The following is a 17,330-nucleotide window of genomic DNA, read 5'->3' as shown; positions in this document are numbered from 1 at the left end:
GGGTTTGATGGATCTTCAGTCTGTCCCAGTATGTCAATGCTTAAGTTCTTAGGGGGGGGCCTTTTACTAAAGCTTAGCTCGAGTTATCTGCAGTAAAAGACCCCCTATGTTCTTACATGATAAATGGGCTCTTTTCCTGTGGCACATTTTTAGAATTGATGGTATGGATTCTGCCAGTGGGTGTGTGCATGGGTGGAATGTGCAGAGTGTGGTCACACAAAGATTATAAAATCCAATTATTTACATGAATTCTTTTCAAATCTTGGTACCGGCATTTCCACCAGTTCTAGGGCTGATGCAAGTGTTCGTGCCTGCAGTGCAGATTTGCACTCTTCTACTTATGGCAGTATTTTTCGAAGACAGATAGGTGCCTACTTATCTTTATGAAATAGTGTCTGCTCTCCAAAATCTGGCTTTTCCAACAAACCTTTGGGTCAGGTGAATAGTTTGCACACCTCTCCTTCCCGAAGCTTAACTTCATCCTTTTCACCCATCTTACCCCCCTCCACCTCTCTCCTTCTTTCTCTTTCATCTCTAGTTCAATAATTAATAAGCTTGTGAACAACTTAGAAGTAAAAAGATGTAGGGTCCCTTTTACTAAGCCGCACTAAGAAATGGACTTAGATCATTCTTACATAGGTCTTTCCTGCGCGCTGAGCCCATTTCTAGCGTGGTCGTAAATTTGAACTTTTCATGTTATATCTTTTTTTTGGCCATGCGCTGTTAGCTTTGGCACGCAGCCTTTAAAACAAAATTAACAGAGCAGTACTTACCGCTTCCTATTTAGGAGGTGTTAAGGGCTCCTGCATTATAGATGCGCCAACCAGTTAGCACGGTGATGTCAGAGCACTAGCTGATTAGCACATCCACGCCCATTCTCCATCCCTGATATGCCCTCTCCAAAAAGAAAATACAAAAAAATACCACGTGCTTAGCGCATTCAGATGACAAAACTAACACACTCTAGTACATCCTGCATTAAGCCATGTTTGCTTTGTTAGGCGAATGTTAACACCTAACGCAGCTTAGTAAAAGGACACCTTAGCAATTAGCAGTATATCAAACATTGTAAATAAATAAGTTTAAATTGGTCTCCTTCCTATAAAATTGCCCTCAAAAGTTACCAAAGGACCCTTGGAGATAAAATCTATACATAACTGTTAATATCTCTACATTATAGAGCCGGACTTAAAATATGTATGGAGATATATAGCTATGGTATGTTAAATTTTAACATAATCACATAAAAACAACACCTTTATGTGATTTATCTTTTTGACTCAAAGTAGATAGAAAAGGATTAGCACATTCATATTAAAAGAAGAGGGCAACAGAATTAAATCCCAATATTCAGCACCATAAAAACCTCACAAACAGAAAACTCCAATGGCTATTCTGATAATGTAAGACAACATTGTTTCAAAGGACATATATCTGCTTATAGACCTTTACAATGTACATTATATGATTTTTCTTTTACCAACTTTAGGTTCCCTAAAATTCGCAATTTATGAAGTTCTTCAAAGGTGATCAGAAAGTCAAACCATATATTTTGTTTTATTCTTGTATATCATAATCATGATGCATTTTGAAAACCATATCTTTCTACAGTGGACCATTTTACAAAAATAACTTCTGATATGAATATTTACATTACAAAAATTAGATTAGAAGATATTTGTTTAAAACTGGTTTATATTCAGTTTGTATTGGATTTGCTCAAATTCTTTTAGCTTCTGACAGGGCTGGCATGAATGGGAGGCGGGGAGGGGGCAAGATTCCCCGGGCCTGGTCTGCAAGGAGGGCCTGGTACTGACGATCAAGAGAGACTGCTCTGTCGGCCACAGGTCCTTCTTTCTGCTGCGTCCTGCCTATGCGGAAACAGGGACATGGGACGGCAGGAAGAAAGACCTATAGCCGGCAGGGCACTCTCTCTCATTCGCTGCTGCAGGAGGTGGGCGGTGGAGGAGGTGGGGGGAGTGGCAGCGAGGAGCAGCGGTGGTGGTGGGGTGATGGTGGGGGGCAGCGGCGGAGCCTATAAGATTATTTGCCCTGGGCCCAGCTTTGTCTCTCAGTGGCCCTGGCTTCTGAAATATGAGTGATAGGAAAAAGTCAAACAGCAACTATTAGAAGAACAGCATGCAAACATGTAAAATACAAGTCAGTTCTGGAAAATAGTAAAAATACAAGTACATTCTTGAAAGGAGAATGCTGTAACACCAGAAAACATAGATATTATAAACAGATGGAGAGCATGGAGAAATGGAGAAATGACGGAAAACACATGGGGGTAAATATTCAGCCGGCAGCAATGGGCATTTTACTGATCACCGCCAGCATTATTCCCAAATATATAATACCAGGACAGTCTGGGCTGCAGCATTGAATATTGTGCGGCGCTGGCTAACATGCAAGCCGGTTAAATCGATATTCAGAATGGGTTGCCATATAAAGATAGGACTGGGGTTTTATTTTTGAGGTTCCATTTATGCAGTTACCTGGCCGGTTAGGTGCTGAAATGTTGACACCAGCCAAGTGTGTCCTAGAATTCCCCCAAAATACCCAGATTTCAGTTAGGTGCATTCATCAGTTAAGCCACTGAAAATGAGTTGTTAGCCCAGTGGTTCCCAAACTTTTCCAGTTCATGGCCCCCTTCGTGTCTGAGCAATTTTTGTGGCACCCTCCTTGGCCACACAGGTCTCCACCCCCCCCCCCCCCCCCACCCCCAGCTACACAGGTCTCTAGCCCTCCTCCCAGACACGCAGGTCTCTAACTCCCCGCCACACATCATGTCCAATATTTCTCCCTCTCTCCTCAATGAACCATCTCTCCCTTCACCCCTATGCCCAACATTTCTCTGTCTCCATGCTGCATCTCCCCCTCCCTTCGACTCTCATATGCAAGGTTTCACCCCTTTATCCCTTCCTCCCCCTCCAACTCATGCACCTCATTCCTCCTACAGCATCTCTCCTTCCCTCCCCCACCCCGCCTACAATTCTCCCTCTGCTTCAATGGGTCCATATGTTTTAACTTTTAATTTAATTTTAACTTTTTAATTGTGTTTACCTTGGTTTACTATCTCTTTCTCTCTGCCAACTGCTATGTACAATATATCACTCTCCGACGGAGGATCGCTGTTTTCCTGCCACATATGGCTAGGCAAGCTACCTATCACAGCTCAGCTGTGATTGGTCACAGAGTCTGTCTGGCACCTAAAAGGGTTGGGAAGCAAAGAGCCTCACTTCTTGCTTCCCAATCAGGATCGCCCTTTTAGGAGCCAGACAGGCTCTAAGACCAAATCACAGCTGAGCTGTGATCGGTAGCTTGCCCCAGTCATGTGTAGCTCGCATCAGCAAAGTAGACTTGTAGAGGAATTATTGCAGGGAGGGGTGCACTCCATGCTCCTTGCAATTTGTTCTGGCGCTCGGCTTGTGAACTTCCATCTGCCCCATGGCACCCCTGTGAGTTTGTGGTGGTGCACAGTTTGGGAAACACTGAGTTAGCTCCTAACAAGCAATTTAACAGGCCAGGACATTTTGGCCAGTTAAATCGCTTTGAATATCGACCATAAAATGCCATTGATCATAGCGGTGTCAGTCCCAAGCGATTACCCAACTTAAATGCCTGAACCCCGCTACACAAGAAACCAAAGCTCGTAATTGGACATATCATAACTCCTCCTCTATATAATTCCCAAATGTGTCTGTAACACATGAACCTTATTCTACCTCAACATCACATTGTATTTGTTCATACCGGTCTTGGCGAATGCCTTACGGTACTATGTAAGCCACATTGAGCCTGCAAATAGGTGGGAAAATGTGGGATACAAATGTAACAAATAAATAAATAAGTAAATCATATGGGCATCCAAATGGCTGATGAAATTTAATGTGGACAAATGCAAGGTGATGAATATTGGAAAGAATAATCTGAATCATAATCACCTGATGCTAGGATCCACCTCGGGGAAAGCACTCAAGAAAAAGATCTAGGTGTCAATGTAGATAATACACTGAAATCTTCTGCTCAGTGTGTGGCAGTAGCCAAAAAAACAAACAGGATGCTAGGAAGTATTAGGAAAGGGATGGTGAATAAGACCGAAAATACTATAATGTCTCTGTATTGCTCCATGGTGCGATCGCACCTTGAGTATGGTGTTCAGTTCTGGTCACCCTATCTCAAAAACGATATAGCGGAATTAGAAAAGGTTCGAAGAAGAGCAACCAAAATGATAAAGGGGATGGAATTCCTCTCATATTGGGAAAGGCTAAAGATGTTAGGGCTCTTCAGCAAGGAAAAGAGATGGATGAGGGGAGATATGATTGAGGTCTACAAAATCCTGAGTGGCGTAGAATGAGTAGAAGTACATTTTTACTCATTTCAAAAGTACAAAGACTAGAGGACACTCAAAGAAGTTACATGGAAATACTTTTAAAATAAATAGGAGGAAATAGTTTTTTTCACTCAATGAATAGTCAAGATCTGGAACTCATTGCTGGAGGATGTGGTAACAGCGGTTAGCATATCTAGGTTTTAAAAAGTTTTGGACATGTTCCTGGAGGAAAAGTCCATAGTATGCTATTGAGACAGACACAGGGAAGCAACTGCTTTCCTGGGATTTGCAGCATGGAATGTTGCGACGATTTGAGTTTCTGCCAGGTACTTGTGACCTGGCTTGGCCACTGTTGGAAACAGGATACTAGGCTAGATGGACCATTGGTCTGACCCAGTATGGCTACTCTTATGTTCTTATGTTCTAAGATCTTTAAGAAAAACTCTGATTCATTAAAACTGGGAGAGATTAACAGTTCAATCCATTAAAGACTCCTTCAAACACCAGGAAATCTTCTTAGTAACACCCAAACCCTATATCATACACAGTCTCTAAGGCTTCAGCAGCACATATGAGTCCAAAAAAACATCTCAATATAGCAGAAATATAAAAGTACTGACAAAAATCCTAGTTTCGCCAGAACATCTGGCTGCCCCAGGGGGTGTCAATTTCCGACAAGTGCTTAATTCCCAAGATGACCCACAGCCAGAAAAAGACACTGACAAACTCACTTCCAGAAATATCACAGGATGTAAATGTCATCCAGAAAGACCCAAGAATTTCTAAAATCAGTTTTAAAAAATGCAAACCATTTAACTCGCTGATTTAAATAAACCCTGTGGCTACACAGTATCCATAGAATAAATCCAATGCTGCTCAATATGATGCAACTTAAGCTTCATGTTCCCACAATGTTTTGTCATTAATACAGACTCCAAAATTCCACATCGCAAATCCAGGAAAGGATGACAGTACTCCCCACAATAGTGAACCAGCGACTCCTCTCCACGCTGATGAGTAATATTATAATGAGCTCAAGGAGCTGACATGCAACTTACTGAAATGTTCAAATGCTGAAAGAACAGCTGCTGGCCCAGGAGCTTAAATGAGGGAAATGGAAATGGGACTTGATGTGGTATATCCTTTCTGTGGTATTTTGCAACTACATTCAAAGTGGTTTACATAGATACAAGTACTTATTTTGTACCTAGGGCAATGGAGGGTTAAGTGACTTGCCCACAGTCACAAGGAGCTGCAGTGGGAATTGAACACAGTTCCCCAGCATCAAAGTCCACTGTGCTAACCACTAGGCTACTCCTCCACTCCATGCCTCCACTTAGCTGGAAGATAAGTGTTTACCTACTTGAACTATTTAAATGTGAAAGTTAATATTAATATTCAGATGCTGAACAGTTTTCACAAGTTATTGGTGACAGTTGACTCAACTTATAAGGGTTGTTTCAATATTTCGTGTTTCTGGTGAAGGTATTGTCATATTATATTTATATAAATAAAAGAGGATTTTTTAGACCGATGATAATGGTGCTATTGTGAGGTTCCTCCATATGCTCCCTATCGGAGCTATGAGAGCCACTGAGGTCATTCCTTAAAAACAGCAATAGTTAATTATCATCTATATGTGAATAATTTTTAGAGCAATTATATTATCAGTTATCTTATTACATATACAGGATTCTATATTTGGATTGCAGCAAGGATTTCAATGGGTAGAATCGGGATCTATAAATCCCCCTCTGATTTGGAGTGTAAGTTCACAACCAGCATTAGAACTTGGTATCTCTGTATTAGAGAGTTTACTAATGTGTCTTCCAGTGATTTCTGGTGGTAAGCAACCAAACTGCTTTTTGTTTCAGCCCAAACTGAATCTACGGACAAAATTTACCACTCAGTTTCAACCAAAACTGAAACTGTCTATTATGGCCCACACTCTATTCCCCAGTGAAGCCTGCTTCCAAGCCTTGAAGTTCTGAGAGCTCTGTTCCAGTGAAGCCTGCTTCCAAGCCTTGAAGTCCTGAGAGCTCTGTTCCAGTGAAGCCTGCTTCAAAGCCTTGGAGTCCTGAGAGCTTCTTGCCCTTCAGCTGAGTCTCCAGCCATCTACAGTGAGTCCCTGGTCGCTGGCTGCAGTGAGTAGGCCCCGTGCTGTGTTTTGGACTGTGTGTGCTGGGACGAGAAGTATCCCTGGACGAGGTGGCTGTGCTTGGAGTGCGGCGGGATCCACGTGGGCTTTTCCTGTTTCCTGCGCTGTGCCTGTGTGTCTTTTGCCTTGGGAGCATTCGGCTCAGGCATTTCAGAGACTGTTATTGATTTGCTTGCCTTGGAAGCATTCAGCTCAGGCGTTTCAGAGACTGTTTGTTTTCTTCTACAAGAGACTATTTTGAGTTCCTTTGCTTTGCTGCAACTCATCTCCTGCTTCTGAGAGAGCTTCCCACGACTTACATGAGAGTCCTGACAGAATGAACCTTTATCTGACTGCCAGCAGTCTCACTGCTTCCAGCTAAGTGCTACTGCTTTCTGTTGCCCGCCAGGGCAGGCCTTTTGTTTAGACTCTTGTGCTCTTGTGTCTTACTTTTTGCCAATATTGTATGCTTAAGGTTTTGTTTTGCTTTAGCTAGTGTTAGGGTGTGCAGCTAGGCTGCTTATTGTCCTCTCTTCCCTTACATTATTGCTGAGCCGTTTGTTTGCCTTTTTTTGCCTTGTGTTCTTTTGCTGCCATTAAAGCTACCTTAGTTCACCTCCACTTGTAATCCAGTTCAGTTCTTCGGGATACTCTTGGGACTCCGTCTACCCAGAGGTGGTTGCATGAGCCTCACGCAGCCGCCGTTGGGCCAAGGGCTCACAAACGTCACACAAACTTTGGGGGTCTTTTACAAAGCGGTGGTAAGCCCAACATGGGCTTACCGCAAGTTAAAACGGAACTACCGCCAGCCCAACGCAGCCACCATCAGTAGTTCAGACTGGAGAGCGAGCCATTTCCGGTGCTCTAGGAATTTGTTTTCCCTAGTGCAGTGCTAACCCAGTGGTAATTAAGCTTCACCACATGCTGCACAGTTGCCATGAGAGCCCTTACCACCACCTCAATGGGTGGCGGTAACTGCTCCTTGCCACATGGCCACATGGTAAGAGTTATCTTACTGCATGGCCATTTTTATTTTTTGAGAGAGAGAGGCATTTTTACCGGCTGCAGTAAAAAATATAACATAAGTAATGCCACAATGGGAAAAGACCAAGGGTCCATCGAGCCCAGCATCCTGTCCACGACAGCATCCAATCCAGGCCAAGGGCACCTGGCAAGCTTCCCAAACGTACAAACATTCTATATATCTTATTCCCGGAATTGTGGATTTTTCCCCAGTCCATTTAGTAGCGGTTTATGGACTTGTCCTTTAGGAAACCCCTTTTTAAACTCTGCCAAGCTAACCGCCTTCACCATGTTCTCCGGCAACGAATTCCAGAGTTTAATTACGCGTTGGGTGAAGAAACTTTTTCTACGATTTGTTTTAAATTTACTACACTGTAGTTTCATCGCATGCCCCCTAGTCCTAGTATTTTTGGAAAGCGTGAACAGACGCTTCACATCCACCTGTTCCACTCCACTCATTATTTTATATACCTCTATCAAGTCTCCCCTCAGCCATCTCTTCTCCAAGCTGAAAAGCCCTAGCCTCCTTAGTCTTTCTTCATTGGGAAGTCGTCCCATCCCCGCTATCATTTTAATCACCCTTCGCTGCACCTTTTCCAATTCCATTATATCTTTCTTGAGATGCGGCGACCAGAAATGACCCCTAGCATGCGGGAAAAATGGCCCTTGTCGCTACTGCAAGGCCCTTTCCCCACAGCTTAGTAAAAGGACCCCTTCGTGCGTTCCTGGCAATGGGTAGATCAGGATTTCCTCTGGCCAGCCCTGGGGTCTTTTCCTCTGACACAACTTCCTTTTACCATGAGGGCATGATGCAGAAGAGGGAAAATCTTGGGGTGGCCAGAGGAAAGCCTAATCTAATCACTACTAGGAACTAGAAGATGTTTGTTAACTCACAGGAAAGGATGGAGACCAAAGACCAGAGATAGGGGGAGGGTTAGGTGGTAGATAAAGAAATTGGACCAACAGGAGTGAACAGGAGGGGGAGAACAGACAATACCAAAGAGGAAAAGAAGAGAGGGAGAAACATTGCATATGAAGGGAAGGAAAGGGAGGAGGGGATAAATGTTGCCATGAAGGGAAGGGACGGAAAGAGGGGGGAAATGCTGCCCACAAAGGGAAGGAAAGTAGGGACAAATGCTGCCCATGAAGGGAAGGGAAGGAAAGTAGGGGAGCAATGCTGCCCATGAAGGAAAGGGAAAAGAAGGAAGGGAGAAGAAATGTTGCCCATGAAGAGAAGGGAAGGAAAGAAAAGAAGGGAGAAAGGCTGCTTGGAAAGGAAGCGAATGAAAGAGGGGAGAAAGGCTGCCAGGAAGGGAAAGGGAAAGGAAGGAGGGGAGAAAGTCTACCAGGAAAGGAAGGGAAGGAAAGGAAGGAGAGGAAAAAAGCTTCCAGGGATGGAAGGAAGGAAGGAAGAAAGGCTGCCGTGAAGGGAAGGAAAGGAAATGAAAGGAAGGGGGAGGGGGAGAATGGCTGCCAAGAAGGGAAGGAAAGGAAAGGAAGGAAGAAAGGCTGCTATGAAAGGAAGGGAAGGGAAGGAAAGGAATGAGGGGAGAAAAGCTGCCATAAAGTGGAGGGAAGGAAGGGAAGGAAAGGAAAGAGGGGGAGAAAGGCTGCCATAAAGTGGAGGGAAGGAAGGGAAGGGAAGGAAAGAGGGGGAGAAAGGCTGCCATAAAGTGGAGGGAAGGGAAGGAAGGAGAGAATAAAGACTGCCATAAAGGGAAGGGAAAGAAAGGAAGGAAGGAGGGGAGAAAGGCTGCCAGAAAGGGAAGTAAAGGAAGAAAGGGAGAAAGGAAAGGAAAGGGGGGGGGGGGGGGGGGAAGAAATGCTGCCCATTAAGAGAAGGGAAGGAAAGAGGGAAGAAATGGTGTACTTGAAGGTAAGAGAAAGAAAGGAAAGGAAAGGAAGGGAGAAATGATGCCCATTAAGGGAAGGGAAAGAAAGCGGAGAGAATACATCTGTTGGCTTTATTTTGCACTGTACAGGATGGCCATGCATTTCTTTCTATTTCTGTGGTGTTGCATGACATGCAGAGTCTGGTATCTCTGGTTTCAATTTTTATCTCCATTTTGGTTTTGTCTGCATTTTTTGTGGTCCCCTATTTTGTATCAAGTGAGAGTCATGTTCTACATCTGTGACTAAGGTGAAGGATTCTGCTAGCATGTAGTGTCTGTAGGAATCTGTAACAGTCCATCTTCTTCCAGTTTCCCAGTAGCAGGCATACTGGTGTTCTAGGTCCCAGTGTAATATATATAGCACTGTCTTTTCATAGGTGGGCTAGGGCTATTATGGTTTAGTAAGTTTCATATATAGTTTTTTTTTTTTACTGTCTTTTTGCAGGGTTTTGTATTTTGCAAAATGTCTGACCCGTTTGAAAATTTAAAATGCTCACGCTTTTTGGTCTCCGCATTCGGCAGTCACAACAAAAACCTGTCTGCTTTAAACAAAGTGTCTGGCAGTGGAAGAAGTGTTTGCTTTTCCTGAGGTGATAATCATAATATGAATATTTTTTGTGTGGTAAGTTATTGTATGGGGGGAGGGGGACTTCTTTGTTGGGGAATTTGGAGTTTGCAATACAGAACTGAAGCTTCAGAGTTTATATTGAAATTCTGACCAGTCCTGTAGAGGACCCAAACTCCATGGTCACATAGACAAATTTATTGAATGATGTTCTGAATTATAAAGGTAGGTTTACTAGGTAGTTAAAACTGGCTGGAGGGGGAAAGGTTTCTTTTATGCATAGAAGACTGTGTTGTTTTATTACTAATTTAAAAGTGGGGGGGGGGGGGGGGAAGGGGGTTATGATGTGCAGAAATGTTACTTTGACTTCCTCCCCCCTATATACCTAGCTTGCCCGCCTGTAGCCACCCAAATATTTCTGTCTAGAGATGCCACTGCTTGTTTGTTATTACACCCAGGCCACACTGGACCCAACTGTACTTTGGAAGCCTTTGCTCCAATATTTCTGGCCTCTCCCAACTAAAGTGGAAAATTAGCAAGCAGATCAGTATATTGTCCAAAATATTTTATTGAAGATATCGTATTTAAGACTGTTGCCTGACACAGGCCATGTTTCGACCACAAAAGGTCTGCGTCAGGGGCTAGTCTGTATCTCTACAAATAAGAACAATTGCAAATTGCATATCAGGACAGGGAAAAAAGAATTGCAAAAAAAAACAGCACAAACAGCGTGTCCTTTGATAGCAGACTACTTGCAGGTGATTTGGAAACACAACAGGACATGCTGTTTGTGCTGGTTTTTTTGCATTTCCTTTTTCCCTGTCCTGATATGCAATTTGCAATTGTTCTTATTCGTAGAGATACAGACTAGCCCCTGATGCAGCCCTTTTGTGGGCAAAACATGGCCTATGTCGGGCAACTGTCTTAAATACGATATCTTCAATAAAATATTTTGGACAATATACTGATCTGCTTGCTCATTTTCCATGTTGGATTTCACAGATCTGGGACTCTCTGAACTAAATCTCCCCCCCCCCCCCCCGACCTCCATCACCTTTGGTACAGGACCTGCAATATCCTGTGTCTACTTTGTCCGTGTCCTCCAATACCGACAAAAAAAAAAAAAAATCCCAAGCTGCTATTATCTGTATTACATTGCTGTCTAAGCTTACCACCCACTGAACACCTTTCTTTAGATCCTGAGTAATCAAGTTATGTGCCATATCCAACAGGTGAATGATGTCTCACTAAGGGGGTCTTTTACAAAGCTGTGCTACCGTTTACCACCAGCTGATTTTTACCACAAGCTAAAAAACACTAGCTAGTGGAGGAGTAGCCTAGAGGTTAGCGCAACAGACTTTCATCCTGGGGAACTGGGTTAAATTCCCACTGCAGCTCCTTGTGACTGTAGGCAAATCACTTAACCTTCCTTTGGCCCTGTATATACTATGAGGGGCATAATCAAAAGGGACACCCAAGTTTTGCTGAGGACATCCTCGCAAAACATCCTGTGGAGGGGTGAGGAAACCCGTATTATCGAAACAAGATGGACGTCCATCTTTCATTTCTATAATACGGTCAGGGACGCCCAAATCTTGAAATTTAGGTTGTCCCTAGAGATGGTCGTCCCTAGACTTGTTCGTTTCTGATTTTCAGCGATAATGGAAACCAAGGACGCCCATCTCAGAAATGACCAAATGCAAGCCCTTTGGTTGTGGGAGGAGCCAGCATTTGTAGTGCACTGGTCCCCCTGACATGCCAGGACACCAACTGGGCACCCTAGGGGGCACTGCAGTGAACTTCATAAATTGCTCCCAGGTACATAGCTCCCTTACCTTGTGTGCTGAGCCCCCCAAAACCCACTACCCACAACTGTACACCACTATCATAGCCCTTACGGGTGAAGGGGGGCACCTAGATGTGGGTACAGTGGGTTTTGAAAGGCTCACATTTACCGCCACAAGTGTAACAGGTAGGGGGGGATGGGCCTGGGTCCGCCTGCTTGAAGTGCACTGCACCCACTAAAACTGCTCCAGGGACCTGCATACTACTGTGATGGACCTGAGTATGACATTTGAGGCTGGCATAGACGCTGGCACAAAATATTTTTAAAGATGTTTTTTGAATGTGGGAGGGGGTTAGTGACCACTGAGGGAGTAAGGGGAGGTGATCCCCGATTCTCTCCGGTGGTCAACTGGTCAGTTTGGGCTCTTTTTTGTGCCTTGGTCGTAAGAAAAACAGGACAGGGTAAAGTCGTCCAAATGCTTATCAGGGATGCCTTTTTTTTTTCCATTATGGGTCGAGGGTGCCCATGTGTTAGGCATGCCCAAGTCCCGCCTTCGCTATGCCTCTGATACGCCCCCTTGAACTTTGGCCGTCCCTGCAACGGAAAGCAGTTGGGGACGCCCAAAATCGGCTTTCGATTATACAGATTTGGGCGACCCTGTGAGAAGGACGCCCATCTTCCGATTTATGTCGAAAGATGGGCGTCCTTTTCTTTCAAAAATGAGCCTGTATGTAAACTACTATTACTACTATAAATCACTTTTATAGCGCTACCAGTCGTACACAACACTTTACAATTGAACATGAAGAAGAAAGACAGTCCCTGCTCACATAAAAATGGTATATCAAGTCCCTTTCCCTTAAAGAACTCTGGGCCAATCATGAGTTTAATGCAAACTAACACAACAATGTACAAAATTGCTCCACTGCTTGTTGAGCTTAAATATAGGCTGACCCCAAATACAGATGTGGCACAACAGGCAATGAGGGATCATATCAGAACACAAGAGGCATGTCACATTAACCAGGATGTTTTGGTATCCTCCACAGTCCTGTTACTTGGTCTCCAGAATGAGCAATGGTACAGGGGGAAAATTCCAAATGGGACTTGAAGGATTCAGAGATATCACTGTGCTTTAAAAGTTTTATAAATAGACAAGCTATGCTTGATAATTTTCCTTTCAAAAAAAGTTTTGTGCCCACAGAGAATGGAAAGAAACAGCAACTATCCTGTGCAAGCATGCAACCGAAGGTGAGTAATTTAAATACGCTGTACATACATGTTTGTATTTGCTGTTGCTGTCAGCCATTCACCTGCTAATCCTACAATGTCAAGGCCACTGGAAAGCTGATTGAAGAAACAGGGATGTCCTAAATTAATCAAAATAAATAAAATAAGCACCACATGACATACTAAACATCTTCTGAATAAGCATATGACCCAGGCTATCTTAAATTATCCCCTCCCAAAAAATTATATAATAAAATATTTATAGAAATAACTTCACTTGTTCACTTTCATGTGCAATTAATAATATAATAACATTACATATTATGAACCATGCTCAGAAAAACAAAATGTGACCACACATGAAACTCATGGTCACTGTTCTCTATCATTATCTTCACAAGAATCATATAAAATTGAACTATTAAAAAATAAATTGAAACAAGACATACATTGTAAGACTACAAGGACAAGCACCCATAAGTCTATGCCTACAGATAAAGGCATGATCAGAGAAAGAACCAGGAGGTAGAATCAACAGAGTGATGGGGAAGAGCACCAGCAGCAGCCAAGAGAAAGTCAGTCCAGCTTCTGCGACACTAAAATTAGTAACAGCTCCATGGCTGCAATGATGGTATTGTGCAGGTTTCCTTGGCCACAGCAAGAATGTCGGAATGTAGAGGGAAGCTGGCCTGTCGAAGGCAGTGGAAGAATCTGTCAGTCACTGAATCAGGTAACAGGAAGCAACGGGAAAGGGGATGAATACAAGGGGGAGAATGGGAGAGTAATGAGTGCAAAGGGGAAAGGAGGGGCGAGGTGGTCCTTGGGAAAAGGGAAGGGATGTGGGGCAATTGGCATAAGTCAGTAGGATCTGAAAAACAGGACAGAAAAGCATGGCTGGATAGAATAGCTCAATAGTAGGGCCAGTCCTGGGGGAGGAGAAGGGGTAAATAACTGCAAGGAAAAGGGGCAGGGAAAAAGTACTCAGAGCGAGGAAGAAATAGGAGAGGGAGTATGAGGAATGGGAAAAAAACAAAAATGCCAACAACAAACACTGGTCACTCCCCCCCGGAAAATGGGCTCTGGCATAAGGCTGGAGGAAGGAGGATTTTCTGGGGGTCACTAAGGAGCCAAAGCTGGTATTGACAGCTGGTGAGAGAATCAAAGTATAGCCTAGCCCATGGGAGCAGGACCAACAAATAATAAAAGGCATTGCATGGAGAAAATTCTGATCTTTGGTAGCCCACTCTTGCCGAGACCCATAGCACCAAGCAGGAAGTCCTAGGTACCAAGGCAGGAGAACTTTGCAGTGTGTGGTGACTGGAAGCCTCTGTTACATGGCAGTGGGTGACTAACTGGGGGACAATACACACCAGGTAGAAGTGAAAGAGGGTGTGTCTCACTTCTGACAGGACTTTCATTGCTCATGTGAATGGCTCCTGTTCCAGGATGGGACAGAGAGCAACTGAAGAGGTTATGAGGAGATGATTGTGGACTAAATCAAGATTAGTAGGTATTTTGTTCTGGTTTACAAACAGAGGAGATTTTAAGATACAATTGAACTGTGAGTTTGAAAGCCCAGATATCATGTGGAGTCTATATTTTGAACTGTGCTGACCATCTGAAAAAAACACCATGAATTGTACAGACCAAGTTGACAAGTTTATGAACTGTTTTCAAGTTACTGTTAGTAAAGCAAGTTAAACTTCAGTACTGAGAATACTGACTAACACAGAGTGAGAGTGCCCAGAGAAATTGTAGTCTTTCCCTACCGGAGTTATTCCAGCCTCAGCCTGCCGTCAGTTCGAGTGATCGAGCCAGTGGGAGCAGTTTGTGTATAGAAGATTCTGTTTGTGTGATTCCAGTCCTGAGTAGTGGAACGAAACCCCAGAGTGAGCTGAGCCTGAGGTGTGCCCCAGGGTTCCATAAACTGGTGCCCTAGAGTGTGTCAGAATGAGGAAAGTTTTCTGGGATGAAGACACTGTGTTTGAGAGACATTTGGAGTTACACCTGGACAGATTTGCATTACTACAAAACTGTTAATTAAAAGCCCAACCTCTAATGCATACCTACCTCAAGGATGAACCACGTGGAGAGATCATCCAGCTTATTTTCGAAAGAGAAGGGCAGCCATATTCCGACCCAAGTTGGGAGATGGCCGCCCTTCTCTCGCGGGCGCCCAAATCGGTATAATCGAAAGACGATTTTGGGTGCCCCTAACTGTAGTCCGTCGCGGGGATGAACAAAGTTCCCGGGGGCGTGTTGGAAGGGTAGCGAAGGCAGGAAAGGGGTGTGCTGGGGCATGCTTAAGAGATGGGCACCCTCGGCCGATAATGGAAAAAAGAAGGGCGGCCCTAGCGAGAATTTGGTCCGCTTTTTTGGGACCCCTTTTTTTAGGTCCAAGTCCCAAAAAAGTGGTCAAACTGCCCAGATGACCACCGGAGGCAATCGGGGATGACCTCCCCTGACTCCCCCAGTGGTCACTAACCCCCTCCCACCAAAAAAAACGAACTTTAAAAACATTTTTTTTGCCAGTCTCTATGCCAGCCTAAAATGTCATGCCCAACTCCATGACAGCAGTATGCAGGTCCCTGGAGCAGTTTTTAGTGGGTGCAGTGCACTTCAGGCAGGTGGACCCAGGCCCATCCCCCCCCCCCCCCCACCTGTTCCACTTATGCTGGTAAATGGGAGCTCTCCAAAACCTCCCCAAAACCCACTGCACCCACATCTAGGTGCCCCCCTTCACCCATAAGTGCTATGGTAATGGTGTAGAGGGTTTGGGGGGGGATTTTGGGGGCTCAGCACCCAAGGTAAGGGAGCTATGCACCTGGGAGGTATTTTAATGTTTTTTTTTTTAATTTTTAAAAGTGCCCCCTAGGGTGCCCGGTTGGTGTCCTGACATGTGAAGGGGACCAGTGCACTACGAATCCTGGCCCCTCCCACGACCAAAGGGCTTGGATTTGGTCGTTTTTGAGATGGCCGGCTTTGGTTTCCATTATCGCTGAAAACCGATGCCGACCATCTCAAATCCGCCCAAATCCTAGGCATTTGGCTGGAACCAACCGTATTATCGAAAGAAAAGATGGCCGTCCACCTTTTTCGATAATACGGTCTGTCTCTTCCCTTCGCGCCCCCGTCCTCGGAGATGGGCGGCCATGGAGATGGGCGTCCCCGTTTGATTATCCCCCTCCATGGCACAGCCCAGCCCAAGAAGAGGCTGCATACCCGAGCCCACTACCACCTAGTCCAGTAGAGGTGGACCAACTGCAATGGCTGACGGACCAAGGGATTCAGGAAGTCTAGTTCAGGAAGAGAACTATAGAATCGGAGAGACTGGACACTCCAGCGATGGCCCCCACGGTGATACTTTTACATCTTATCAGGAAGTTAACTCGATCCTCATTTGAAGGTCCTCAAAGTTATAGAGGGAGCTGGGGAAGCTGAAATGTATCCCCAAAGACCTGGAGACTGGACTGCCCCACCCAGAGACTCTTTTGCACTACTTATGCTTGACTCTGGGGGAGGTGGATCCCGGATTGCCTACAGAATTGACCATAGCATGGACAGTCAGGAGTCCGGAGATAGATCACTTTGTTAAAACAGCAGAGCTATCCCATGAGGATGCATTGGTAGGAAATAGGGATCGAAAGGCCAAGTGGATACAAGCATCATTGTCGGGGGGAGTATCTGAAAGACCTCTGAATCAAGCTGAAGAGCTGAGGATAAGAAGCTGCCTAAACTCAGCATGGCAGATTGCTACCTCAGTTTGGTGTGGGACCTATGGCAGTTCTGGTACCCATATATTCCCTTCCAGATGATGAGTGTGGTGGAGTCCCAGAGAGAAGCCTGGATCTGTGAGGAGATTTTCAACCGGATCCAACATGCAGAGCCTGCACACCTAATGATCCCAATTATCGGGGGTTGGTACATTCCCCATGGTCTGGCAAATTGGGAGATCTATCAGAAAGCACTATGATACCATAGACATAAATATTACAGCGTGACCTACACCCAACCGGGTGGGACTACAATAAAAAAACAAATCCAAAATGGTATGGCTGAGAGAGAGAGAGAGAGACATTGGACATGTGTAAAAAAATTTCTGTTTACTGTATGTGAGGGGCAAGTAAGGGTAAACTGCCTCCAGAAAAAAATAAAGAAAACTGGATGGTTGGGGAATTATCATGAAGAGAAAAGATTCTGTGATGTTTGCTGCTATGCTGATTTAGTTATAGAAAATCATATATTAGCCTAAGGATGTTAAACTTGGTTGTTAAATAAATTGTAGCGTGTGAAGAGAAAATAGTGAAGGAGAGAGTGATCCTCTGAGAACAGAGGAAAATGTATTTCTTGATTGAAAAGGA

General features: G+C 44.4%; 1 protein-coding gene across 1 annotated transcript in view; it reads right to left on the bottom strand.

Annotated features, from left to right (window-relative positions):
• Positions 1-17,330, bottom strand: part of LOC115470195 (glutamate decarboxylase 1-like) — a 137,667-nt gene that overhangs the window by 63,025 nt on the left and 57,312 nt on the right. Inside the window, exon 5 of the mRNA XM_030203161.1 lies at positions 13,019-13,109. Within this exon, the coding sequence (XP_030059021.1) occupies positions 13,019-13,109 (91 nt within the window). The remainder of the gene's footprint in view (positions 1-13,018; positions 13,110-17,330) is intronic.

The sequence above is a fragment of the Microcaecilia unicolor genome, chromosome 1 (assembly GCF_901765095.1).
Source record: "Microcaecilia unicolor chromosome 1, aMicUni1.1, whole genome shotgun sequence".
Taxonomy (NCBI): domain Eukaryota; kingdom Metazoa; phylum Chordata; class Amphibia; order Gymnophiona; family Siphonopidae; genus Microcaecilia; species Microcaecilia unicolor.
Note: the sequence above shows the minus strand (reverse complement) of the source record. Positions and strands in the feature narration are given on the sequence as shown.